This window comes from Lycorma delicatula, chromosome 12, assembly GCF_047948215.1.
Source record: "Lycorma delicatula isolate Av1 chromosome 12, ASM4794821v1, whole genome shotgun sequence".
Lineage (NCBI taxonomy): Eukaryota > Metazoa > Arthropoda > Insecta > Hemiptera > Fulgoridae > Lycorma > Lycorma delicatula.
The window spans coordinates 25,332,531-25,358,239 of NC_134466.1; the positions used below are offsets into that span (position 1 = coordinate 25,332,531).

Sequence of the window (25,709 nt, forward strand, 5' to 3'; positions counted from 1 at the left end):
AATCGCTTGAACAATTTTAACTTAATATTACAAAAATCAAAATTCTAACACAAAAATAATATAAAATTCTCAACAAAGTGGCATTTTGTTGAGTAAATAAAACCATTACAATCAGCTGATGACATACAGTTGTACCAATCTGTAGGTTATATAATAGAAAGATAGTTTATATATGGAACGAACACTACAAACCAAATTTTTAATAATACTTGCTCATTTGCACAATAATCAATGTCATCTTCCTCATGCCAATCTAGTTTTGGTACCTTCCTTATTATGGCCAACTTTCATAATTTTACTAATGAAATAACAATAAAATGCCGCAATTTAATTATCTTTAAGTTAAATTATTGTATATACATCTATATCAATTATTTACAATTAAGAAAATAGTAGATAATACATATTTTATCTTTAAAGTAGAATAAATTAAACTAAAAAAAAAAGGCCAGCATTGAATCGCATAACTTGACTAGCACAGCCAGTTATGCAATTTATTTTTAAAACACTTTCTGGCCACAAAAATCTTTTCAATTTTTTTCTTTTTAATTTGTTGCTCTCCCCTTATCAGGCGAGTAGTATTAAACTATTTTAGTAAATTTATTGTTTAACAAAATACAATTTGAGCATTAAAAATTTGAAATTGCAAATTTTTTTCATTTTGGGGGTCCCATACTTAAGGGAAAGCATTCAGGTAAAATTAATTGTAAGAAAATACTCCCCAAGTGATTGTATTAAATATTTTTTTAAATTATTAAAATTGTTTAGAAAGAAGATACAGCCGCAATTTTAAATAAACAAAGTTGTAATTTTCTAGGAAGGGGTGAAAATTTTTGGCTATTTTTTTTTCAAGAAAGTCTTAACGGTAAGGGTTATAAAAAATTAGAATTTTTACATTTTAAATAAAATGGAGAACTTGTAAGGTGGATTTAAATTTAAAAAACATTTTTGCTGATACCAAAGATTGTTATACCAAAGACTGGGAAGGGCAAAAAAAGTCTTAGTAGTTTATAGGTCCATTGATGTAGAAAATATAGATGCAAAAAACTCCCATTAACTCCTTTACTGCAGTAAGATGTAGCTAAAAAAAAAATTTATAAAATAATTTTTGGGGAGGGGGTGAATATTAATTTTTTTTGGTAATTTGTGTTCTTGATAAAACAACTTTAACTTTTGTAAGAAAAGGTCTTTGCTAAAAACTCTCAATAAAAACTTCAATTTTTTTTCAGCTAAGCCACCTCCATGTCTTTTTTCAATTTTTACAAAAATTTAATACCTTCTTCCTCCCCGAAGGTAGTACCTGTCTATCAAGATTGAAGAAAATTGATCAATGAGGCCCAGAGTTATAAGAAAAAATACAAGCTAACATACATAAGAGATCTATTCAGAAAATAATTGGAAATTTTTAATTATGCGCCAACAAAGATATTTAGTGACATTCGGTTGGCAGCATAGCTTTCCGCATAACTCCTATGATACCACATGTTGTTCTTGGATTGTTAACAGCTCGTTTTAGTGTTATTTTTATTTGAGTGCAACATGTTTAAGAGTTATTAGCAATTTTTGTAATGTGCAATTTTCAGGAGCAATGATACAATGTAAAATTTTGTATGAAACTAGGGGAAACTTTCAAAGAAACATTTCAAATTTTGAAAAATCTTACATATGTGATGCTCTGGGTCGCATGCTATGTTACAAGTGATTTTCATGATTTAAAAGTGGTGGTCAGTCAATTAAAGATGACCCTTCACCAAAGGAGGCCTTCAACTTCAACTGATTATACCCACGTTCAGAAAATCAACGATCTGGTGCATGCAAGTCGCACTGTCAGAGAACTTGCAGAAGAGAACTTGAGAAGACCATCTCAATTGGATCATGCCATGACATTTTGATTGAAAAATTGAACATGCATCAAGTTGCAGCAAAGTTTGTCCCTTGTTTAAAGATCAAAGAGAAGAAAGAACGTAGAGTGGACATTTTTTGGCAACTTCTTGAACAAGCCGATGATGATGAAACATTCATACAAAGGATCATAATGGAAAGCTGATGAAAGCTGGGTTTACAGCTACGACATAGAGTCAAAATTTCAATCACTAAAATGGACTGGCAAAGGATCTCCATGCCCCAAGAAAGTACATCAGTCTTGATCTAATGTCAAAGTGATGCTCTCTGTTTCTGTCAATTTTAATGAAATTGTGCATTTTTGAATTCTTACCTAAAGGTAAAACAGTGAACCATGCGTACTATCAAGGTGTTTTACAATGGTTACAAGAAAAAAATCCATAAAAAGAGACCAGTTGTGGTAAGACAATTCATGGCTTGTTCATTGTGACAATGCGCCCACACACTCACCTTTGTCAATTCATCAGTTTTGTGCCAAAAATCAGATAATTGCCCTATTTACCAGATGTGCCTTAGTGAGACTTTTTCTTATTTTTTTTTTTTAAATTAAAATCAGTGATAAAAGGATGCTGTTTTGAAACTACTGATGACATTAAAGCAAATTTGTCACTAACCTTAAAGGCCATTTCAAATGAAACTATCTAGGACTGCGGAAAAAGTGGAAACAACTCTGGGGAAAAGTGTGAGAATAGGGAAGGGAAGTACTTTGAAAGGGATAAGGACCAATAATCTATCGAATTAATAATAAAGATTAAAAAAATAAAGTTCAGTTTTTTCAACAGAACTCCTATACATGTATGTTCGTACATATGTACATACGCATGCACAAACATCCATCTGACAAAAATACATTTTTTGGACTTGGGAGGGTTGGAATAAACATTTTTTTTGCAGATTATTTATAATCTATTTAAATTTAACTTTTCTGTAAAAGGTTTTTTAAATGTATCCTAAGTCTTGTTTTTTAAAGAACAAGACTTTTTTTACATTTTTAGAAACTTTTTTTGACATCTTTATACTTTCCCTTTATAGCTATAGTACTATAGCTGGGAAAGTGAAAATGTTAGCACAGAATTAAAAATAAATTAGTACTTACACTGCATTTTCGAACTTGATAAATTCATCACAACGAACTTTATATTTGTCATTAGTTTTATACCTATCAATGTTGTTATAATAACCAATACTTTTTAAGTAAGGAAATTCATCATATTTCATTAATGAATATCTTCTATCAGAAACGACAACATGGCACTGAAAAAAATGTAAAAATAAGTAAATTAAAAAGTAGCATACAAAAAAAGAATGAAACACGAACTAAGATTTAATACCAGATAAAAAAACTAAATAAATAAAAATTACCTTATACAAGAGGAGGCTGAAAAAACAACACAGACTTACCACTAACTCGGAAATTTGAAAGATCTTCAAATGCAATAAAAAGAGAAGTGATAATCCTGCATTTTAATATCTTCAAGGGCTTCTTAACATTTATTTATTTTCACTGTAATCATTAATAAATTTCTCCCAACCAGTTTTCCTATCTCATAAACAAAGTATTCCCGTAATCTTACCTTGATCCATGACTTTACCATCTTTTACTTCATCGTCTGTAGTAAAATTAACACTCTTAAGATCATTCTTCAAATATAGGAAAAAATAAGATCTCAGGGCATCCTGACCCCGTAAGAAAAGACACCCTCCATGTGACGGTTTTAGTTGCTGTGCCACTCGCTCCATACCTAGCCCTTAAAGGCTTTACAAGAGGTTATCTACAATACCTCAGCACTGACATCTTTCAGTCTAGCCTAAGTTGGGATGCCAGTGATGCGAATGCCACAAGTGTCATTCCCGTTAGTGTACTATTAACAATGACAAACCAAAATACCAGTATTGTGTACTTTTCCACGTTTCTTGTTCATAAAGATGGCCCTATGAAGCAGATAAAATAATCATACTCTAAAGCATAAAATTGATTATAAAATAATCAATATTACTGTCATAATACAGTAACAAAAAACAAACAATAACAAAACAGTAACAAACAAAAAAATTACAACTTAACACAAATAACAAAACTTAAAGTGGAAAACCCCAAGAAGAACCCTAAACCTCCTTAGCAATCCTTTCCTTTGCAAGATAAGTTATAAGATTTTTCACAATCGTCCATTTGGCCCAGTTCCTCCAATTAGCAAGGAGACCTAACGCTGACCCAATGATATCAAGCTAACAAATAATTTCTGTGCGCATCAGCTTGTATTTCGCACATTGATATAACACATGGTAAGCATCATCATGTTGTCTATATTGTGGACAAATCCTAGAATCTACCAGGCCGAATTTCTGCAGTCTGTCCCCAAAAGCGCCATGGCCAGTAAAAAATTGTGTTAAGTACTTATTACAGTGTACCCAAGAGGAGTCCTGGAAACCAATAACATTTGGAAAGAGATCACGCGTATAATGCCCACTCTCTGCCTCATCCTAGCTGGTCTCCCACAAAACATCACAATGTTGTTCAATCTCTTGAACTTTCTCTCAAGTCAGTTTACTGGACTTCTTTGCAAAACAAGGCTGTTGCTTCTTTGAAGCAATCAAATCTATCGGTTTCATGCCTCAATCATCAAGACTGCCTCCCGCAAAATTGTATAGTAACCACCCATTGCCATTCACAATACAAGACATTGAGCCCTAAATAAAATATCCTGATAGCATTTAAATTTTAGCCTGTCTGCCCAAATAGCTGTTGTATATAGCATAATAGCCTCGCATGCCCTTAAACAAGATACTCATAGTATTGAAATTAAGACCCCAATCAGGATTGACCACAAGTCGAATACCAAACAAGGCACTACAGACCTTCACCAGGATGTATGGAAGGTGCTTCTTAAATTGCAATTTCTCATCAAGAAATACTCCTAGGTACTTTTGAATCTGAACATACTTTATACATTGGCCTGTCATTGAAACACGGGCTTGCCAACTCACTGCCAGATGGCCTTTGAGGAGCATTATTGTGGTCTCCTCTGGGCTAAACATTATCTTTTGTTGATGATCCCACAGCTGAAGTATCCTGCAAGCCGGAGTGGCTCGAAGTTCAATCTTTCTTTGTGAGCATCCTTCGACCAGCAAGAACCCATCATCACCCGCATTAAACCTCAGTCGTAGAAGAGAATCAAATTCTACAACCCACAACAAAGGACCCAATACGCTGCCCTGGGACAACAAATCACAGGGCACCAAAATCCAGAGAGTATAGAGGATGTAGAATGGGTTCAAATTTCAATTGCAAAAGAACCTCTGCAATGTGTGTGACCAAACATTATTGTCCTGCAAGACTATTAGGTCACTAGATTTTCAATATACAATAGACAAGTCTTCTGTAACATGTAGTATGAACCATGAAGCCAGTCTTCCCAGTTCAAGATACAATGTCCAATACATATGTCTCTGGTATTTCAGAGAACATTTAAAAGAAGGTTGTGCTGTGAATTTCCTGGACTATGACAGACCAAAGTACCAGTATTATATACTTTTCCACCTTTCTTGCTCAAAAAGATGCAACTATGAAGCAGATGGAAATGTAGATAAAATAATCATGCTCTAAAGCATAAACTAATTAGAAAATAATGAAGCATCTTAAGCAGATAGGAAAATAACCAGTGTTAGTTAATTCAGCCTTCTCATGCCTTTATCTTCCATTACAATCATTACACAATAATGAAAAATTGAAACATTGTATATAGCCTTAAATGAGCTAACATAATAAACACAACTGTCAATGGCAACAGCTATTGAGAAAGAATAAGTAAATGAGTTCAACAAGACTTGGCATGTTGCTAGTGAAGGAATTTGTGCAACACATACTCCTCTATTCACACACTACATTTGATTATATTTTACCTATAAGTCATTCCTTATATTACATGCCAAAGGAGTCAGTCCTTGGACTGATCCTCTTAAATTTGGTGGACAATGAGGTCTTTCAGGTTATCCTTTCACCAGACGCAATGCTGATAGATTATGGTGATTACGCCATTGCGTAAAGTTGCATTATTTCCAATGAATTCAAAGTTAGGGTTGGATCTTGATGTTTGTTACAGGTTTGGTAAATTTATTACTCTATCATTTTCGGCTTGTCATATGTGTGTCTGTTTGATTAAATTTTGTTTGGTTTATTCGAGACCTGGCGTGGGCTAGACTGTCTGTTTCTGTCATCTTAATAGTGACCGCGTGTTCATTTCTCGCATATTTATTGCTGCCTTCACGCACCCTTTTTCTTTCGTTCCCATACTAATACATGCACACATCTCTTGTTTTTTACACACACACTCTCCTGTCCACTGCCTAGGTTTGCTTCCCCCTACTTCTAACTACGCCACCATTTTGACATTCTAGTCCAGACTTTCACGTTGTGCGGATCATCAAGGCTGATCCTCCAGCCTTGGGGGATCAGCTTGCATTTTTCTGTCTCGTATAATGTTTAAATATTTTCATTGTATTCATACTCTCATAAACGTTTTGGTATTTCTCCGTCGAAATATTCTCTAGTTCTACTCGTCAGCGTTTCGTGATTTCACCGATCTCTATGTTTTGTTTTGCCTCGTTTCTTTGTTAAGTTAATCTTCAAATTCTGTATATTACGTCTACGTTGAATGTGTTTCATTTACTATAAACCAGCCAATTCCATCGACTCTGAATCTGCTTCAGCTGCTTACTACAATTTAATCGATGCAGAATTTCTCCAAACTCATTGCTACTAATCTGAGACGCCACGTCCTGCTCAACCTCTAAACCACGTTTCACCTCTGTACTCCTGATGCACCATTGCAGACTACGCCTAGGATTTCTATATATATTCATATGTACTTGCATTCACGAGTTTATCCTTTGTTAATTTTCATGTGTGATACAGGCAAGTTCAAATTATTCATTATTATTTTTATTAAACGGTTATGTTATCATTTTTTCATGTGTAGCACATTCTATGTGGTATTAAATGCCAACTATCGTTCTTATCAAATCTACTTGTAATTTAAATTACTTCAGAATTATTAAACATATGTGCGATATATTTCATGTATTATTATTGATAACTATTATTATATTTCGGGTTGTTCATCAAGAGTTTGTGTTCAAACGTCAGTTACTCAGAGTAAATTACCTTTACTTGAAATGTTTATTGCAATTAACTCTATCATTTAATCTAATTTAACTTGTTAATCGCCGAGATTAATTCTTATCTTTTCATCCACTGAATTCATATTACTTCTCTTAAATTAATCTAAAGAAATTTACTCCTGATGTGAAGTTATGTTTTTGGACTTCTTTACAATTTTATATTTTCAAGAAAGCTTACTTCTAAAAGGAACTCTATTTATATGTTTACTTATTTCAATTTGATTATTGTAATTAACTCTTTTGGTACTAGAACATTATTGTGATCTTTTTTCTACACTAAACTAGAAAAATGTATATTCATGTATTTTCTCATTTAATATCATTATTCATATGTTTATTCAGCTGATATTTCTTATATAGAATTAAGTTATGTTTATTTTATAATTTCTTTTATTTTTTTAAGGTTATGATTTAACATAAGTTCATTTGTTTTCTTTCTAAGTAAAGTCCAAATTCTTTTGGAAAATACGAGCTGTGTTCTTTTACTTTTGTTAACTTTACCCAACATAGCTCGTTGTTTTTAATTCTCCGGGCCGGATATATAATTCCGGATAAATAGTCCAGGCTATATTTCTTAAAGCAATACTTATTTTTTATAAAATCTCTTTCAAATATTATTCTGATCTAATCTTTCTATTATTTAAATAATTTAGATTGTTCTGTCAATTTTAGAATGTCTTATATTGGATTGCTTTTAAGCATGTTGTTACTGAAAGTAATGATGTTATGAAGGTTGTAATTGACAACTACGAGTACAGTAATTATATAATTCCTTATTGTTGATGATAGTTGAATATAACAAATATTTTATGTATCAATTTTCTGTTAAAAAATTTTTTTAGATTTTATATTATTATGTTGTATAAACTAAGTAGTTATTTAAGAGTGGCACTTGAAATTCATATAGTATCTGATCTTATTCTATTTAAATATTTATTGTAATTTTAATTCAAAAAAAAAAAAAGACAACTCGCACTAAGACAGCTCCAAGCAAGTTATTTCTCCATTTTTGTGACGCTTCATCAATGTGATTTGCTGCAGCTTTGTTTCTGCACACGTCTACTCCAGAAAAGCCTATTTCTCTTCAGCTTGTTTGCCACCTAATTCTTCAGTTCAGTTCAGATCTGACTTTCACGACATGTGGATCATCCTCGTCACTCTCTCTCTCTCTAGTATAGGTTCAGTTCAAATCGCCACGATGTGTGGATGCTCGCGACTCACTCTCATTTGTCGCCCATGGGCATTCTCTCTCTCGCGCCTTTGTGCATTCTCATTTGTCGCCCGTAGGCATTCTCTCTCTCACCTTTGCGCATTCTCATTTGTCGCTTTCGTGCTGAAACTATTCGTCAGACTGTTCTTTCAACACCGCATCTTCATCAATGGAAAACTCTCCTTTTGACACAGATCACTCCTCTTCCCTCTCATTATTGTCCAGTTCTCCTGCTGAATTCGAAAGCCATGTGTTTCACCCTCTCGTCTTTTCTTCTTGATGTTGCTCGCTCGTCCCCCCCCCCCCCCCACGAGTATGTTTACGCCATTGCGTAAAGTTGCGTTATTTCCGATGAATTCAAAGTTAGGGTTGGATCTTGATGTTTGTAACAGGTTTGGTAAATTTATTACTCTGTATCGTTTTCGGCTTGTCGTATGTGTGTCTGTTTGATTAAATTTTGTTTGGTTTATTCGAGACCTGGCGCGGGCTGTCATCTTAATAGTGACCGCGTGTTCATTTCTCGCATATTTATTGCTGCCTTCACGCACCCTTTTTCTTTCGTTCCCATACTAATACATGCACACATCTCTTGTTTTTTACACACACACTCTCCTGTACACTGCCTAGGTTTGCTTCCCCCTACTTCTAACTACGCCACCATTTTGACATTCTAGTCCAGACTTTCACGTTGTGCGGGTCATCAAGGCTGATCCTCCAGCCTTGAGGGATCAGCTTGCATTTTTCTGTCTCGTATAATGTTTAAATATTTTCATTGTATTCATACTCTCATAAACGTTTTGGTATTTCTCCGTCGAAATATTCTCTAGTTCTACTCGTCAGCGTTTCGTGATTTCACCGATCTCTATGTTTTGTTTTGCCTCGTTTCTTTGTTAAGTTAATCTTCAAATTCTGTATATTACATCTACGTTGAATGTGTTTCATTTACTATAAACCAGCCAATTCCATCGACTCTGAATCTGCTCCAGCTGCTTACTACAATTTAATCGATGCAGAATTTCTCCAAACTCATTGCTACTAATCTGAGACGCCACGTCCTGCTCAACCTCTAAACCACGTTTCACCTCTGTACTCCTGATACACCATTGCAGACTACGCCTAGGATTTCTATATATATTCGTACTTGCATTCACGAGTTTATCCTTTGTTAATTTTCATGTGTGATACAGGCAAGTTCAAATTATTCAATATTATTTTTATTAAACGGTTATGTGTATTTTTGAACATTATTGTGACCTTTTTACCACACTAAACTAGAATTACATGTTTTAATTATTTAATGTTAAGTTTGCTGTTCATAAATTAGAAAAGGCCAGTGCCAATAATAAGATTTACTGTAGTTTATTTTTCTAAGTTAATGACATTTGTTCATTGCTAATTTTTCAATATTACAGCATATGTCAGTAATGCAATAGTTTTCCAGTTACACTATTTTTATTTATGTTATGTTTATAAGTATCTAATTGTAAAAAAGGTGTTATGTTCTCTTGTTTTCAGCCTTTGTTAAATTGTAGATTTTCAAAATGTGTATTTGAAAAATGTATATTCATATATTTTCTCATTTAATATCATTATTCATATGTTGATTCTGCTGATATTTCTTATATAGAATTAAGTTACGTTTATTTCATAATTTCTTTTATTTTTATGATTTAATATAAGTTCATTTGTTTTCTTTCTAATTAAAGTCCAATTTCTTTTGGCAAATACGAGCTGTGTGTTCTTTTACTTTTGTTAACTTTACCCAACACTGATGATACTGCCTTAGTGGTGGAGGCGTGCACAAAATGGGAAGTCATCAATAAAGTACGCGACTCCTGGCATATAATTAATAAAAGGCTAGATGGCTGGAGCCAAGCGAATGCAAAAAAGAGACTGAAGTTAATACTCGAAAATACACGGATTATCCTGAGATCAGTGATAAAATACCTGGCTTTGGGTTGATGTGTAAGGTTGAGGTTTGGAATCCAGGTCATAGAGGCTGCTAGTAAGGCAGAAAGAACTATGAGGTTGACAGCTGGTCTCCTACCTAATTGTGGCAGGCCTTCACAATTGGGGAGGAGATTGTTGGTCAAGACGGCATACTTATGATGCTATATGGAGTCGAGGTGTGGGCCAGTGTGAATAGATATGCCAAATACTTCGACAGACTGGAGGCATTGTATAGAATATGCTGTCTAACAATAATATCCGCATATCGTACTGTTTCCAAGGAAGCAGCTAAGGTCCTGGGGGGGCTTACGTCGATTGATTTGATGGTATTGCAAAAGAAAAGACTAGGAAAAAAGACTTGGACCTTTGTCCCCTACAGATAAAAGGCGACTAATAGCTGAAATCGCAGACGAGATGACAAGAATTTGGCAACAGCAATGGGGTGGGGGAATTTGAAAAGCAGATAGCACACTCCCTTTTCTGAGACATCAGGAGTTGGTAAAGGAGAACCCATGGCTCACTGGGATACAACTTAACACAATTCCTGGTGGGCCACTGTGGCTGCCGAACATATTTGTTCAAATTCAGTCTGGACTATTCAGACCTCTGTCCGGAAAGAGCCAAGGAGGAAACCCCCTCCCATGTGTACTTCTGTTGTCCACACTTCAGGAGCAAACACAGGAAAATGCTGACCGCCCTAGATGTCGAGGCCATGTTCCAGCCAGAAGAAGCACAGAATATTATGATAAAGGAATCTGATGAGTAAAGAACAGTGGAGATGCTTCTGAAGAAGGGTGAATGACAAGTTATACACATGGGATGAATCCAGACAGGGAACAAACCACCAGAGGGTACTAGATCGTGGATACCAGTGTTCTTTGTTGGTTGGGTTTCAATTAACCACACATCTCAGGAATGGTTGAATTCAGACTGTACAAGACTACACTTATACATATCACCCTCATTCATCCTCTGAAGTATTACATGAAAGGTAATTACCAGAGGCTGAACAGGAAAAAGAGTTGGTTTTGATCAACACAGGAAAAATGTGTTGCTATTAATGAGTGGATATAGTGGGAGTATAAAGGGTAGGGGGAATAAACCATTAAGTGGTAAAAAACAATCTTTAATCTTCAATCACTCTAACACTGCATCAATACAGTCCCCTTTCTTTTCTTTTTCCTGTTTAGCCTCCAGAAATTACCATTCAGGTATTACTTCAAAGGATGCATGAGGATGATATGCATGAGTGTAAATGAAGTGTAGTCTTGTACGGTCTCAGGTCGACCATTTCTGAGATTTGTGGTAAATTGAAACCCAACTACCAAAGAACACCGGTACTCATGATCTAGTATTCAAATCTGTATAAAAGTAACTGCCTTTACTAGGACTTGAACACTGGAACTCTTGACTACCAAATCAGCTGATTTGGGAAGACGCATTCACCACTAGACCAACCTGGTGGGTCAGTACAGTCCCCTTGCCTGCATCTAAATATTCCTTTTAAACCATACAAAGACTATGTTTACAAAACTTAGACTTAGTTCTCATATATGTAAAAAAAAAAAACAGAATAGAAACAAATAGAATAGTGGGTAGTAACAAATAGAATTTGTATTTGGTTTGCTGCCAAATAACAGTTGCAGACTGTATATTATAGTAAGAATTTGACCAAGTATTGATAATATGTATTTTTTATAGTAAATTTATCTTATCTTTTTTATTGTAGATTTTCTTGGGGAGGGAAATCAAAATGGTCGGTTTTCTTTCTGTTATTTTAACTGAAACGCAAATTCTCAAAGAACAGTAACTATTGTGAAGGCTGTTACTTCTGCCTTTGTGTTAAAACTAAAACAGTGTTCCTGTAAAACATCTTTTAACACCTTTGAAAGTATTATATTTCCCTTAGAAGGAATTTTAGCAATGTTTTCCTAATCAGGGAAAAGAAGGTAAAGTATCCAGTATGGAAATAACTGATTTCTTTTATTACAATCTGATCATTTGGATAGCCTTCCCTTACCTATCAGACAAAGCTAACGCATGTATTTTAATAAAAATCTGATATTAAGGATTTGTATCAAAGATATTAGCCCACCACAAAAAAATTCTTATTAGAGTTCTACCCGGCAGCTATTAATTAAATGTTTGATGTTCAAGCATTTGCTACAAAAGTTGTTAATGTTCAATGAGCAACTGAGAAAGAACGTTCCGAAGAATTTTTTTCTGACAACAGTAAAAACTGTCTATATTTTTAATACTGCCATCTATATTTTCAATATCACTTTCCTTCTTGATACTATGAATAGCATTTGATTCTCACTGCAGTTTTGTAAGCAGATAGAATAATAACCAGTGTCTGTTCACCCAACCTTCTCATGTTCCAATTTATCACATTTAGTACATGAAGCACGAAACAGTTTCTATATATATATATATATATATATATAAATACAAACCAATGAAAATTAAAGCATCATTGCAGAATCAAAACGTACAGTTGAACATAGATGTAATTTTATGTACCCAATCTTTACATATTCATATTCTCTTATAGTGATTCGATAAGCATCACATAATGTCTATTTTGTCATTATTCCCATCAATTGTTGTGTTAGAATATCCAAACCTTTTGTTGTTTTCATTATCTTCTTAAAACCATTTGTACTGCTCACAAACCATTCATGTTAATATAACATCCTTGGCATTTTTTAACATTCTCACCACTTCAACAGCACTTTATTCCATTTTTAACGCAAAAATTTATTACTTAAAACTGTTTTTCTTTCACTTTGAAACAAAATAAATTGTAAGTCACAGTATAATACTTCCAAATTATTCAGCTGCCAATTCGTTTATTTCTATTCTCACCAATAGAAAAAATTAAACATATAACACAATGTCTGTAATCAGACTATTACAAAAACTGAATCGATTCATACAAGAACATTAGATTCAAAAAAATTTAATACCTTCATTTTCATTATTTTTTTTACAAAGCTTAGATAAGAAAGATATTGGACAATAGTTAATGACAAGATTTATGATTACCTCGCTTAAATTACATATAACCACAACACAAAATGCTTCAGTGAATTATGAATGATCCCAGTTTAAAAAGTCAAATTAAATGGACTTTCATTTCCTTCTCTAATTAAATTAAAAATAGCTAAAAATAGAAATTATTATTGGTAATAATAGAACAAGCACAAAATTCTCAGACTTAAAAATTTTTCATTAATTTCTCATGAACTAACAACATCCTCTGATGTTAATTACTCTCTCTGTCACAACTTCATCAAGGGTTACACTTTTACTTCAAGTCCCTTCACAATCAAAAGATTTCAAATTTTATTCTCTTGCTTTAAAAAGTCAATGACACTTTCATTCACACTCCCATAAAAGATGGCATAATTCAGGACGCAAAGTAGATTTCCACACTATTTTAACATAACTGACACCATTATAAATTTTGATTAAAATAGGTTCATAGGGCTTAATTAAGCTGGTTACTTTATTTGTATTTTATACTTTTTATTTTATACATTTTTTATTACATTGACGAACGATTTTAAAACACAAGGTTAATTGAATTTATTCAGAGAAGACTGATTGTGGATAATCATTAATCACATCATCACTGATGGTGTCATGATTCATTTCATATCGCACATTCTTTCTAAAAATAAAATTTCATCATAGTATGACATCATGCTTGCAATGGGAACAAACTTTTCCCACAGAAAGTGTTACGTTAGTGTGCGTACAGACTGAGTAATTCACATACTTTCACACTGAGTATTTCACATAAACACACAGATTGAGTACTTCTCAGAAATGGTGGTGGTGATGGACTGGTAGACCATCAAAAAGACGCAGTTTGTGTTCAGATTTGTTGGTGTTAGTTTTGAGTGCAGCAACTTTGTTCAAAAAACTGTTCAGGAGGTTTGCAATTTATGTTTTATTCTGGATACAGGTATGAGAAACTATTATTAAAGGCCTCTCCAGAAAAATACTTCATGGATCCATTACAAAATTACTAATTCATCGACTATTTTATAAAGAACTATTAAAAGTTTTACTTGTAATGATAAATTACATTCAAAATTATAACTAGAATTAATTTTGAATTGGCCAATTCTGTATTAGAATAAGTATTAATAAGATGATTTGTGAAATTCTACTATGTTCAAGTAGATAAATAATAAGGGTTCTACGAATTTCAAGTAGACTAATAATGGATGTTCTAAGTCAAATATGTTTATTTGTTATTTTTTTATTTTATATATATAGTTTCATAACGAATAAATAAAGTATAATTATTCATTGCTGTTAGTAATATTTTTTTTTGTGTTGAGTTACTGTAACTGGTTTTATGTAAAACTCAAGAGAGCAAGCTTAGGATAAAAACTTATCAAGCAGCATAGTCTGATAGTCTTAGTACACTGTTTCACAAATCCCAACATTAGTAAGTTCACTTTTTTTATTCTTTAAAAATTAAATTTTTATAAATTTAAATTTGGTGTAGTATAGAAGCTTACACAACCTACATGCTGCTGTATTTAAAAAACTGAAAAGATACAAGTTGTTTTTAAGAAATAATACATATGATGAATCATCCTCAACAGGATTGGTTCACAGCTTGAGAAAGAGCTAGGAGAATACCAGGGAGGTTTCAGGCCCTAGAGGAGCTGTCCAGATCAGATCATAAGCCTCAAGCTAATAACAGATTACAACAGGAAAAGAAACAGCAACATGATGATGATATTTGTAGATTTCAACAAAGCATATGATTACATCCACAGAATATCCATACTAAAATTTTATGATACCTCATACTACATGACAAATAATTAAACATGATAAAACAACCCTCACAAGAACTAATTGGAAGGTAAAATTCAGAGGTAAGCTCTTGGAACAATTTGAGATCAAAACAGGACTGTGCCAATGTGGTGGGCTCTCACTTCTATTATTCAACTGCACTCTAGAAATGGTAATGAGTGAATGGCTCAAAAATGCCTTCCAAAAGTAAAAATAGGCCAAAAAATCAAAACAAAATGTCTTGGTTTCGCCGATGATTACTTGGCACTGCTATAAAATGACATCGACGAAGCTAAATTACAGACATTAGAACTTCAAAACATTGCAAATAAAACTGGCCTCAAAATATAATTTGAAAGACAGAATTTATGCCCCAAAAACCAACACACTTAAAAGAACTAAAAAAAAACTGTAATAAATCAAAATAGTAACTCAATTTAAATACTCAACAAAAAAAAAATCTTAAACTAAAACAAACAAAATAAATAAATAATAAAAAACTACCTAACAAAAAAAACCTTGATTCAAATAATAAGAAAAAACTAGCTAAATCTCAAAAATTAACTCTATACACTTGCAATAAAAGATTCCTATCTATAAACGCAAAAATAAGGCACTACAACACAGTTATAAAACCAGAAGTCACTTATGCAGCTAAAATACTCTTCCACCTGAACAATCAAAGACAGACAGACTGGAGAAAATCAAAACAAGAACTGGAAGAACCTGCATCAATAAAAAATACTAGAATGGTATCAGTGGTGGATTGTAGCCAACAAAGTCATGTACAAAGAGTTAGAACCCATCACTGACATCATGCATAAGAGGAGATTAGGATTCTTTGGAAATATCATGAGGATGCAAGATTCAAGACTTCTGAAACAGCTATTACAATACAATGTGATTTGAAAAACACCAAGACAGGATGCAGATGGATCAGAGAAAGGATCTGAAGAAAATTGGCCTTACATCAGAAGACACCACACATAAGATAAAATTAAACAAAAAAAATCAAGAACAAAAAATGCTTCACATTCACAAGAAAAAACTCGCAACACGTTTATTTTGTGAGTTTTGAAAGTAAACACTTTACTTTCAAAGAGCACAAAAATTGCAGCATATGAAAAAGTACTAAGGCCGCAAGACCCAAACAATTCCATCAAAGAGACTTGGATAATGGACTAAATAAAGTGATTCTATGTGGTCATAAAAGATAATAACAATAATACATATGAAAAAAGTCCATTAATTAAGAAGAACAGAAGACCGAACTTGAAGAAGAACAGATAACAGCATCAAATACACAGCATAAAAGGAAACAAGCTAAAAGGAAGCATATAAGGAAACAAGCTAATCTACAAATCCACTACTGCAACCTAGACAGGTAATACCTAGACAGGTAATGGAAGTGCAGTAGTAATCTTACCTTATAAGCACAGACAGTACACTTTTGTTTGAAATTCTTGAGTTTTATGTTTTCCTATTGAAATTACAAAAATATTTGTCAAAAAGAAATGATGAAAATACATTGTTATTATTTTCAGTTACTTACCTTGAATTCTTTTATCACATTTTCAATTACTTCACTACGCATTAATTGATCTGATGCCAATACAATTTTAAAATTCATATGTTTCCTAAAAAAAAAATGATATAAATAGAATAAAAAATATTTTAACACATCCATAAAATCATTTGCTTCTCTAGATAGGAGCCACGTTCATATACATTCGTTTATATTCACTATAACTTTTACCTCTTTATTAATCCTTAGTCTGCAATTTGTTAAAACTATTAGAACAATAAGAACACCCAGTTTTTAAAAAATATCATCCAAAGAAAGACCACTATACTAAAATATAAGGTGATCTTACAACCTTTCAAGAAGACATATATTTTTTTATATTACAGTTACCAAAAAAATCTAAAGAAAAAAACCCGTTATCATTATTTTCACACTATGGTTTCTAGGTCTATCCTACAGATCTACAACCAATAAAATAAAATGGAAAATGATATACAACTTAAATAAATCATTTAATTCTTAAATAAATAATTTAATTTTAATAAATTATTTAATAACTTAAAATGATTTTTAATTAATGATTTCAGTATGTAAAAAAAATTTTCTATTATTTTTTTTGAAAACAGAGTAATATGGCAGTAATCCACCAAGGTATATGACACTTAGTATAGTACAGGTATATGACGATCACATAATATGTATTAAAAGTGTGATGGCTCCAGTCTAAGCAACTATAGTAATACCATAAAATGGATTAAAAAACATTATATATTAATTATAGATGTAAAAAGAAGTTATAACAAAAACAAGTAAAATAAACAATTCTTCTTTACCTGATAATTTCTCTAGTCTGTTTTGATGCATCATTTACAGTTAACCAGTTGTGGCAAGAATCACTTGAAAGGAGATTAGTTGAGTCAATATAAATACTTTTCAGTACCTAAAATAAAATGTATAAACAAAAATAAATATTAAGTACAATAGTAATTAAAGGTTGCACATAAATTATGAATAGTGAATTAGATCATCTAAGCTGTTACTTTGAGAGTCCGACTAACTTAATCCTACCTGACCTTAAAAAATTTCAAAGAATTATGAAAAAAAAATTTATTGAAATAATTGCTCTGCAGTTACTACATGGCAGAGCATATTATGCCTAATAGTGGTATGGTATGTCTAATTTAATTACCAAAAGATAAGAATGCACTGTTGGACTGCAGAAAAAAAATTTTCTGATATTTATCATTTATTTCCCTCTAAGCATTCCTTAGCTACACTTGACTCCTGGATAAATGTAGACTGAGATTTAAAAACATAAGATTTACTATAAATTTTATTTAAATAATCCAACAAACTAATCTATTAAGTCAAAAGTTTGAATACTGAAACCATAAATAAAAACTGGAAGATTATAAACAGTTTCTCCAATTAATCCAGACTTACTGATCCAGATCAAATATTCAATAAGGTAATTGCAAATGACTATTTCCTTTCAGAAAGTACTCTTTAGTTAATGGTAAAAAAAATGTTTCATAAGTTTCTGTTCTGCTGTTTAAATAAAACTACATGGCTATTCTTATATTTACATTTTTAATGCATTAAAATTACATACTTTTTTTGAAGTCACATTTTCCATTACTTTTAAAGTTGGTGATTCAATATTGATGCAACAATTACCGGTGTAGAGGACAAAACCAAATTCACCTGAAAAAATAATAATACTTTAATATATATAACAATAACAATAATACATACTTTTTAAATTTTAAAAATAATTTAAATATGATTAATGCTGTGAACTAAAAAAAAATCCTGGTACATGACAAGTCAAGCAATAAATATTTCTTATCATGATATTGCAATATCGAAAAACCATCTTTTCATTGTTTTCTCAATGTTGTTTTCATATGTACATTGTACGATCATTATTCATTTAAAAAAGATTATTATAAAACCTGTGTAATATCCACATTTTAACACAGGCTATTGTTCTGTTTTATAACAGCAAAGCAGATGATTTTCGATTGGTTATTGCATGCATGGTGGTGCACATGGGAAGAAAGGATAGTGGAAAACTCACTTAGCTCACAAGCTACCAAGACTATGGAGCAGTAGAACACTACACACCATCCTTTGGCTGGGGGAACGTTTTCAAAAATGATTTTGTTGAGCTCACATAGTGAACGGCTATCAGCATTTAAATTCTGGGCACCACAGTCTTTTGCACCACAACCTCTTGTTACACAATCATGTAATACTAGGTGGAAAATGTCAGGACAACATCACCACAAAAAAGAAGAAAATCATAGGGAAGACTAAAATCCATGAGATCACTGAACAGATAAGGGAGGCAATTAAAGTTAGCATTTGGCATCTCAAAATTCCTCTGCTCTGAATATTTACAACCAAACTATAAAAAGAATATGGCATTCTCATTTTATCATTACAATTTCCATCTATACAAAATGATGGATGTTCCAAGAATTGACTCTCATGATTGGGAATGCCAAATTTTCAAGAAAAGATTTTAGAAATAACAGAAAACAGTAATCCTCAAAAATGATAAAGAAAATTTCCACTGTAAAAAGAATTTCTGATATTAATTTTATACAAATCCAAGACAGCTTCATGAGGATTCACTTCATATGCAACAGATCAGACATTGGTTGAAAAGTACCATTACTCATTCACTGACTGCTTGACCATTTTCTTTAAAGAAATACAGACTAGACAGAATTCTTTAGGTTTTATTTCTTTAAAGAAAATGATTAAACAGACACAGCAGATGGGTATGGTACTTTTTGATGTATAGAAATTCACAGAAGATCACAAATTGAACTGCGGTTCCAACAGAATGAAGCAACTGCCCTCACAGCTACAGTTTTTGATGGTAGTTTTAAGGAAATTTATGAATTTCCTTACATGTGGACATCAGCTGGCCATCCTGTTCAACCAATCTTTTGGTATGTGAATTCTTCCTGAGATTATTTAAAATCCTAAGTATATGCTAGAAAACCATATGTTCACTATCTGAACAAAAGGCAGTAATTTAATGTGGTCACCACAGCAGGATGCATGCTGCCAAATGTTATAAGACATTTTGACAACTGACTCCAGCAGCGTGTAGATAAAAATATATGACAATTATATTTATTTTCTACAGTTAATATTAGTGTATATAAAAAAATTTGTTTGACAATAATGATATACATGTCTAGCGCAGAAATAAAAACAAGTTCTTTATATATATATATATACTCCCTCTCACCCACACTCACACACCCACACATACACATCCATCACCCCATTCAGACACACACACATGCACTGTGGCAGTTGCATTGTATAGGACCTAGAAAGATCTCTTTGTTGTAGGTGTTTTACAAAATGCCAGGGAAACTATAGGGGAATATCACACACAATGTGGCAGTTGCATTGTATAGGACCTAGAAAGATCTCTTTGTTGTAGGTGTTTTACAAAATGCCAGGGAAACTATAGGGGAATATCACACACAATGTGGCAGTTGCACTGTACAAGACTTTGAAAGAGTGCAAAATATATAGTGTCAATTAAAAAATCCACGGAACCAACCCTGCATATCTGCTTATCATGCAATCCAGAATAAGCAGCATGGCACACTTACCGGGTTGTTGTGTTGATTCATCACAATGTTCATCAACTCTACTGCCAAAATACAAAATTTCATGTACTTCAGTCAGAAATGATTTTAATCTATTCCAGCATCTGAAATCTTCCATTGGTGATTAACAACCATGATAAAAACATCAAACATGCCAACAACATATGGTTTCGATGAAGCCATTAACACAGATGGTATCTTACCACAATAAAGGGATACAATTCCTTATGCCCTGCTATAATTAACGCTTAAACAATTGCAAAATCGATGTAAAAAAAAACTACATGTATAAAATGTACTGTAACCAGTACATTGGAATGCAATGATTTTTTAAAAGACTCACTAGAACTTAATTTCTAGATAAGTCGCAGTATTATGACAATGTCTCTGATGAATGTCCAAACCTCAACTCTGTATCATACAAAAACTAATACTATAGAACATCCAAATACTTGTCTGCCAGCATTTTAGAAGAAAAATTGTTATTACTGAATTATTATTTATTGTAAAACATTTTTTTACAATCAAAGGTTAATAATTATTAATAATTCAATATATTTAATTAAAAAAAAAAAAAAATTAAAAAAAGGAAATGAAGTCAAATTTGAACCGATGTGCCTTCCTCTTGTAAGATACAAGTATTTCATTATTTAAAATTTTATTTGGCTTTAACTCTGAAACCAAAGAATATAAGTACCACTTCTGATATATTGCTGAAAAGCCCTCAATGAGGGCATATTATTGCAGTAAAGAAAAAATCAAAAATCCAATTTTTTTTGATTTTGGGCTTTTTTGGCTCAGTAGATTGCAATGAAAAGGGAAGGTGAACAACTAGATGTTACAACAGTCCTAAATCCAAAATTTCAACACCCTATGGCTAATTGTTTTTGAGTTCTGTGAGATAAATAAGCACATACACATGCACGTACACACATCACACTGAAACTAGTCAAAATGGATTCAGGTATAAGATCAACAATGCGATTTTGCAAAATGTAGTTGAAACTTCCACCAAACCTTCACTATGATGAAAATCACTGACACTTGTTTTGTTCGATTTAAACTGTTCAACCAATTTATAAAAATTTACATAGTTAATATACTTTTTACTTTTAATTTAATAGCATATTAATTTCAGTATAATTTTACACCTTCAGAAAATAGAAATCTTATCCCACAATCCTGTTGTTCCACAGTAAATGTTACAAGCTGAACAAACATAAAGAAGATACAGTAATAATTGAATTATTTTTTGAACATTGATATTTTCTATCTCAGGAGTACAAACTTAAATCACACACAGTTTCAGTTTCAGTTAATTCTATTAAAGTGTTTCTGCTGTTGCTATTTATCTATTTAATCACTGAACAACTCTTGTGTCCTGCAATTGAAAATCCTACCAGCTATGAAGCATGCTCGATAAAAAGATTCCGGTCAGAAAACTGTTGAAATCCACTGCCAACTTTATTAATTTTACAGAGAGTAATGAGTGAAGCTAACATGAAACAATGGTGTACACTACATTTAGAAATTAGGAGCTAATATACATAACAAAGAGAGAAATAACTGACAAACCTTTGGGCGAATGATGAATTAATTACGAAGATTAATTTTTATTAATTAATTAATTAATTAATTTTTTTAAATGATTAAAGTAAATCTTTTTTATATTTGCAAGATTAATATATAAAAATTCTGCAAATAACAGTGTTTTCCCAAAATAAACTATGGACACCTATCAACTAAGACTACATCAAAGCAAAGGTACTTTGCCACATACAACAATTTCAAATAGTACCATCCAGTCTAACTATTACATAAATACCAAACAACCTGTACAAAAACACAAACACACAAAAGCACTTTCATTAAGCAATGCTATATTTGATAGAGTAAAAAATATTAACAGCTTTACAAGTAGAAAAAATGCAAACAAACTATTGTCTGATAAAAGGTGCTTACCTTGAAAAAGAAATATAACCGATCCAGGACTGTACTGTGACATGGCTGTCATTACTTTAATGGGTTTTCTTTTAGTGGCCAATAAATGCCATTTTCCTTCTGAGAGACCAACAAACCAGCTTTCATGTTTCTAAAACAAAACAACACCAATCACATTAATTTTATTCAATACAGTGTGGGTAATATTTGAAAACTATGTTTCACAACTATTTAACAGTAATTTTTCATTAAACTGTTATAGGGTGAGAGGTTAAAAGATACTGGTGTAGTCAGACATGTCTGTGATATGCTTTGACTTTATAGCTGTTTAGTGTTTTTTTTTTTTTTTTTAGTTCAATTGTTGTGTAAATGGATATATTTTTTTAGTTGGGCAGTATTTTTTTTTATACAAGCATAAGTGTCAGGACTTATTGAAGTTTTTGTATAAATGGTTACTTAACCTAAGTTGATTATTGTGTAAGTGTTTACAATATATTTCTCTTTGATGATATGGGCAAGTACATTTTTATTAATTGGATGGACTGTATTTTTCATTTTGTTTACAATTAGTGTTAAGTTTATACTTTTTATAATTTAATTGTTTTACTTAGTATTCGGCAGTCTTTTTGGACAATAAATAACCTTAGAATATTTTAGGTTAGTTTAGGCGGGAAAAGAATTCCCGCCTAAAATAACCAATACATGCGTCCATTTGGGCGCAGGTCGTACTTTCGAGGCCACCTCGTACACCATATACAAATGACGGCCCGACAGCCGTAATCCTTTCGAGCAATCCTCCTAAGCTTGTGCATCACAGAGACGGCGTCCGCCGCAACTTGTCTAACGTGGTTGTTAAACAGCAACTTCTCATCAAACAGAACAGCTAGGTACTTCGTCACTTTGACGAAGGTCATTGTGGAAATAAGCAATTGGCGAGTGTTGGATGTATCCAGTAGAGACCACAGATTGCTGGTGTATTATTATATTGTAAGGAGTAGCTCAGGAAATTTTATGCACGGGAATTTAGAACCCGGATTATGTTAGATGAGGAAAGCAATTTAGGGAATGTTTCGGAGTGGTCTGCGACAGAAATTGCCGGTCTGGAAGGCAGCTCCTCCCATTGGGGACATTGATTTTGCTGTGGAAAGTCTAACTTGTGTGATTATGAGCTCGGCGGAATGGGCAATTCCAAGAAGTACTGGCAGGGAACATACAGCTTATTGGTGGTCGGAAGACTTAACGGAAAAGCAGAGAACTATGGTACGTAACCGTCGTAAAGCCCAACGCTCAAGCGACCCAAAGCACAGGACTTCCCGAATCGGCATCCCGAATCTGGAGCTCTTGACCGCCTCCGTAAACAATATCATATAACCCTATGATCGCTCAGACTGGCCTCGGGCCAGACAGTCCAACTACTTGTTCTTCGCAGCAAGCCGCCGGTCATCAAAGTGAGATCGATGTAACTTTCCCTCAGTTCGGAAGATAAAGTTGGCGGTTGTTCTGCATCATCAATCAAGTAGTGGTTCCTGGCTTCGACGAACTGTTCGAGACCGGCGCCTCCGGGGTAAGTGAGTGGTGAACCCCAGGCGGGAGACTTGGCATTAGCGTCCAAGCCACCAGCACTCTGGTGCCCCGGAGACCGTCCAGAATCTGCCCAACTTTGCCAGCAATTCATCGATACTCCATCCAAGCTGGAAGTATCCCGACACTAGTACGACATCGAGCGTACCCCTCGAGACTCGCACGACGGTGAATTGCTCTTTCGACCGTTGGGGCACCCAAGACACCCAATGAATCTGAGCCAACAACAACTGCGGAGAGCAGCCGTCCCCCATGAGAATGAATAACATTCACCCCGTCCAGAACGGGGGAAGGTAAGTAGGCTTACCTCCCAAGATCTCCCGCCTAGGGCCGATCACTGCACCGCCATCCTCCACTTCCCTTGACTTCGTGGGGAACCGACCTTCAGGCTTGGCTCGCCCCATCTTGCCGCGCACTCCTTGTGCAATTCCGGTCGCAGCCTTGCCTGTGCTTGCCCGCACAACTCGTGACAGAGGGTTCAGCCGGATTTTTTGTGCAATTCGCTTCACGAGGGCACAGCACAGAACCTTCTTCAGAGTTAGCTCCGTCGCTAACGACGAAGCCCCCGGACGAGGTTTTAGCGAAACAACCTTAACGGTAGCCCGCTTAAATTTAGCCGCCGGCGCCTGAACTGGCAGCGGTGGACTAATCCGGTTAGGCACAGGCGCGGCAGCTACTACGGCGAAGGAGACAGTCTTCTTAACCTTCTCCTCCACCCGTTTTAAAGACTTGTGGAGTTCACCCACAGCTTCACCCGTCACCGGCTTGAAGCCCCTGACTCCCTCCACAACCTGGTCCACCTTGCCGGACAGTCGTGAAACAACCAAGTCCAAGGCAAGTGAGTCTGTCATATTTTAATGCCAGACCTGACACCAACAATGCACATTGAATCAAATGAGTCGACAAGCTGCCGAATCTCCAGACACTCAACTTCTTTTTTGAGATTTTGGTCCACTCCGACCGCATCTCCTCGATCCACCCTAAACCTTCAGACCCAGAGTTCACCTGCTTCTCAGAAGACTTACCTCCCAAGAACTCCCGCCTAGGGCCGATGGCCGATCACTGCACCTCCATCCTCCACTTCCCTCAACTTCGTGGGCAGCCACCCTTCAGGCTTGGCTCACCCCTCCTTGCCGCACACTCCTTGTGCAGTTCCGGTCACAGCCTTGCCCGCACAACTCGTGACAAATTCGGCAATTGCACAAAAATTCGGCCGGATTTTTTATGCAATTCGCTTCACGAGGGCACAGCACCTTCACCTTCCCTGTGAAAACCTCAGAGACCTCCTTGCGGAGAACCGAGGCTTCTGCGGAGACCTGCCGATTGACTTTCTCGGCTGGAAGGGGTCAACGGCCACCAAGTCTTGGGCAAAACCAACCAAGTCCTCCAAGCAATCTCCCCCGGAGCAATCCGGGGGAGCCAGTCACCGACTGGGACGCCAGGCACTACGTCCACATCATGAAAGAAACTAACACCTCTCAAGGCCAGGTGAGCGTTTAACAAATTTCTTTTCCGAGCAAAGCTACCTGTTTTCACGTAACCCCGCTCGAAAGTCAAATGCTAAAACCTCTTAAGTCAGACATCGGCTAGGTCGGAACGAAATCGCTTCCCGAACCTGCCAGAGGATCCAGAAAGTTTATTGGCCTCACGAACTACGAATTGGGGACACTGACACACAAAGAAAACGTCCTTATTTAGCCGACGGTGGCCCTCCTGCAACACACTACGCCGCTGTTTCGTGAAACACTTCGCAGCAACGCAGGTTGACTAATTCCCACCGATCGTTGTACGGCCCCGGCGGCGTGTACATAGAACACTGTCCTACCCAAGAAATCGCTACAGTAAATGCAAATTGCAAGTTTACAGTACAGGGCCAGAGGCCGAGAAGCACCGAATGTAAATATGTTTTGGCAATTTTTACTGATATAGAGCCAGCATTCCCTTCCTTGTGTTGGAGTTC

At 34.4% G+C, this 25,709-nt stretch overlaps 1 protein-coding gene across 1 annotated transcript in view; it reads right to left on the reverse strand.

Moving 5' to 3' along the window:
- Positions 1–25,709, reverse strand: part of LOC142333220 (uncharacterized) — a 59,499-nt gene that overhangs the window by 7,108 nt on the left and 26,682 nt on the right. Inside the window, exons 3-7 of the mRNA XM_075380204.1 lie at positions 22,190–22,319; positions 18,199–18,290; positions 17,420–17,526; positions 16,614–16,698; positions 2,999–3,156 (exon numbers count right to left, since the gene is read on the reverse strand). Coding sequence (XP_075236319.1) covers positions 2,999–3,156; positions 16,614–16,698; positions 17,420–17,526; positions 18,199–18,290; positions 22,190–22,319 — 572 coding nt within the window. The remainder of the gene's footprint in view (positions 1–2,998; positions 3,157–16,613; positions 16,699–17,419; positions 17,527–18,198; positions 18,291–22,189; positions 22,320–25,709) is intronic.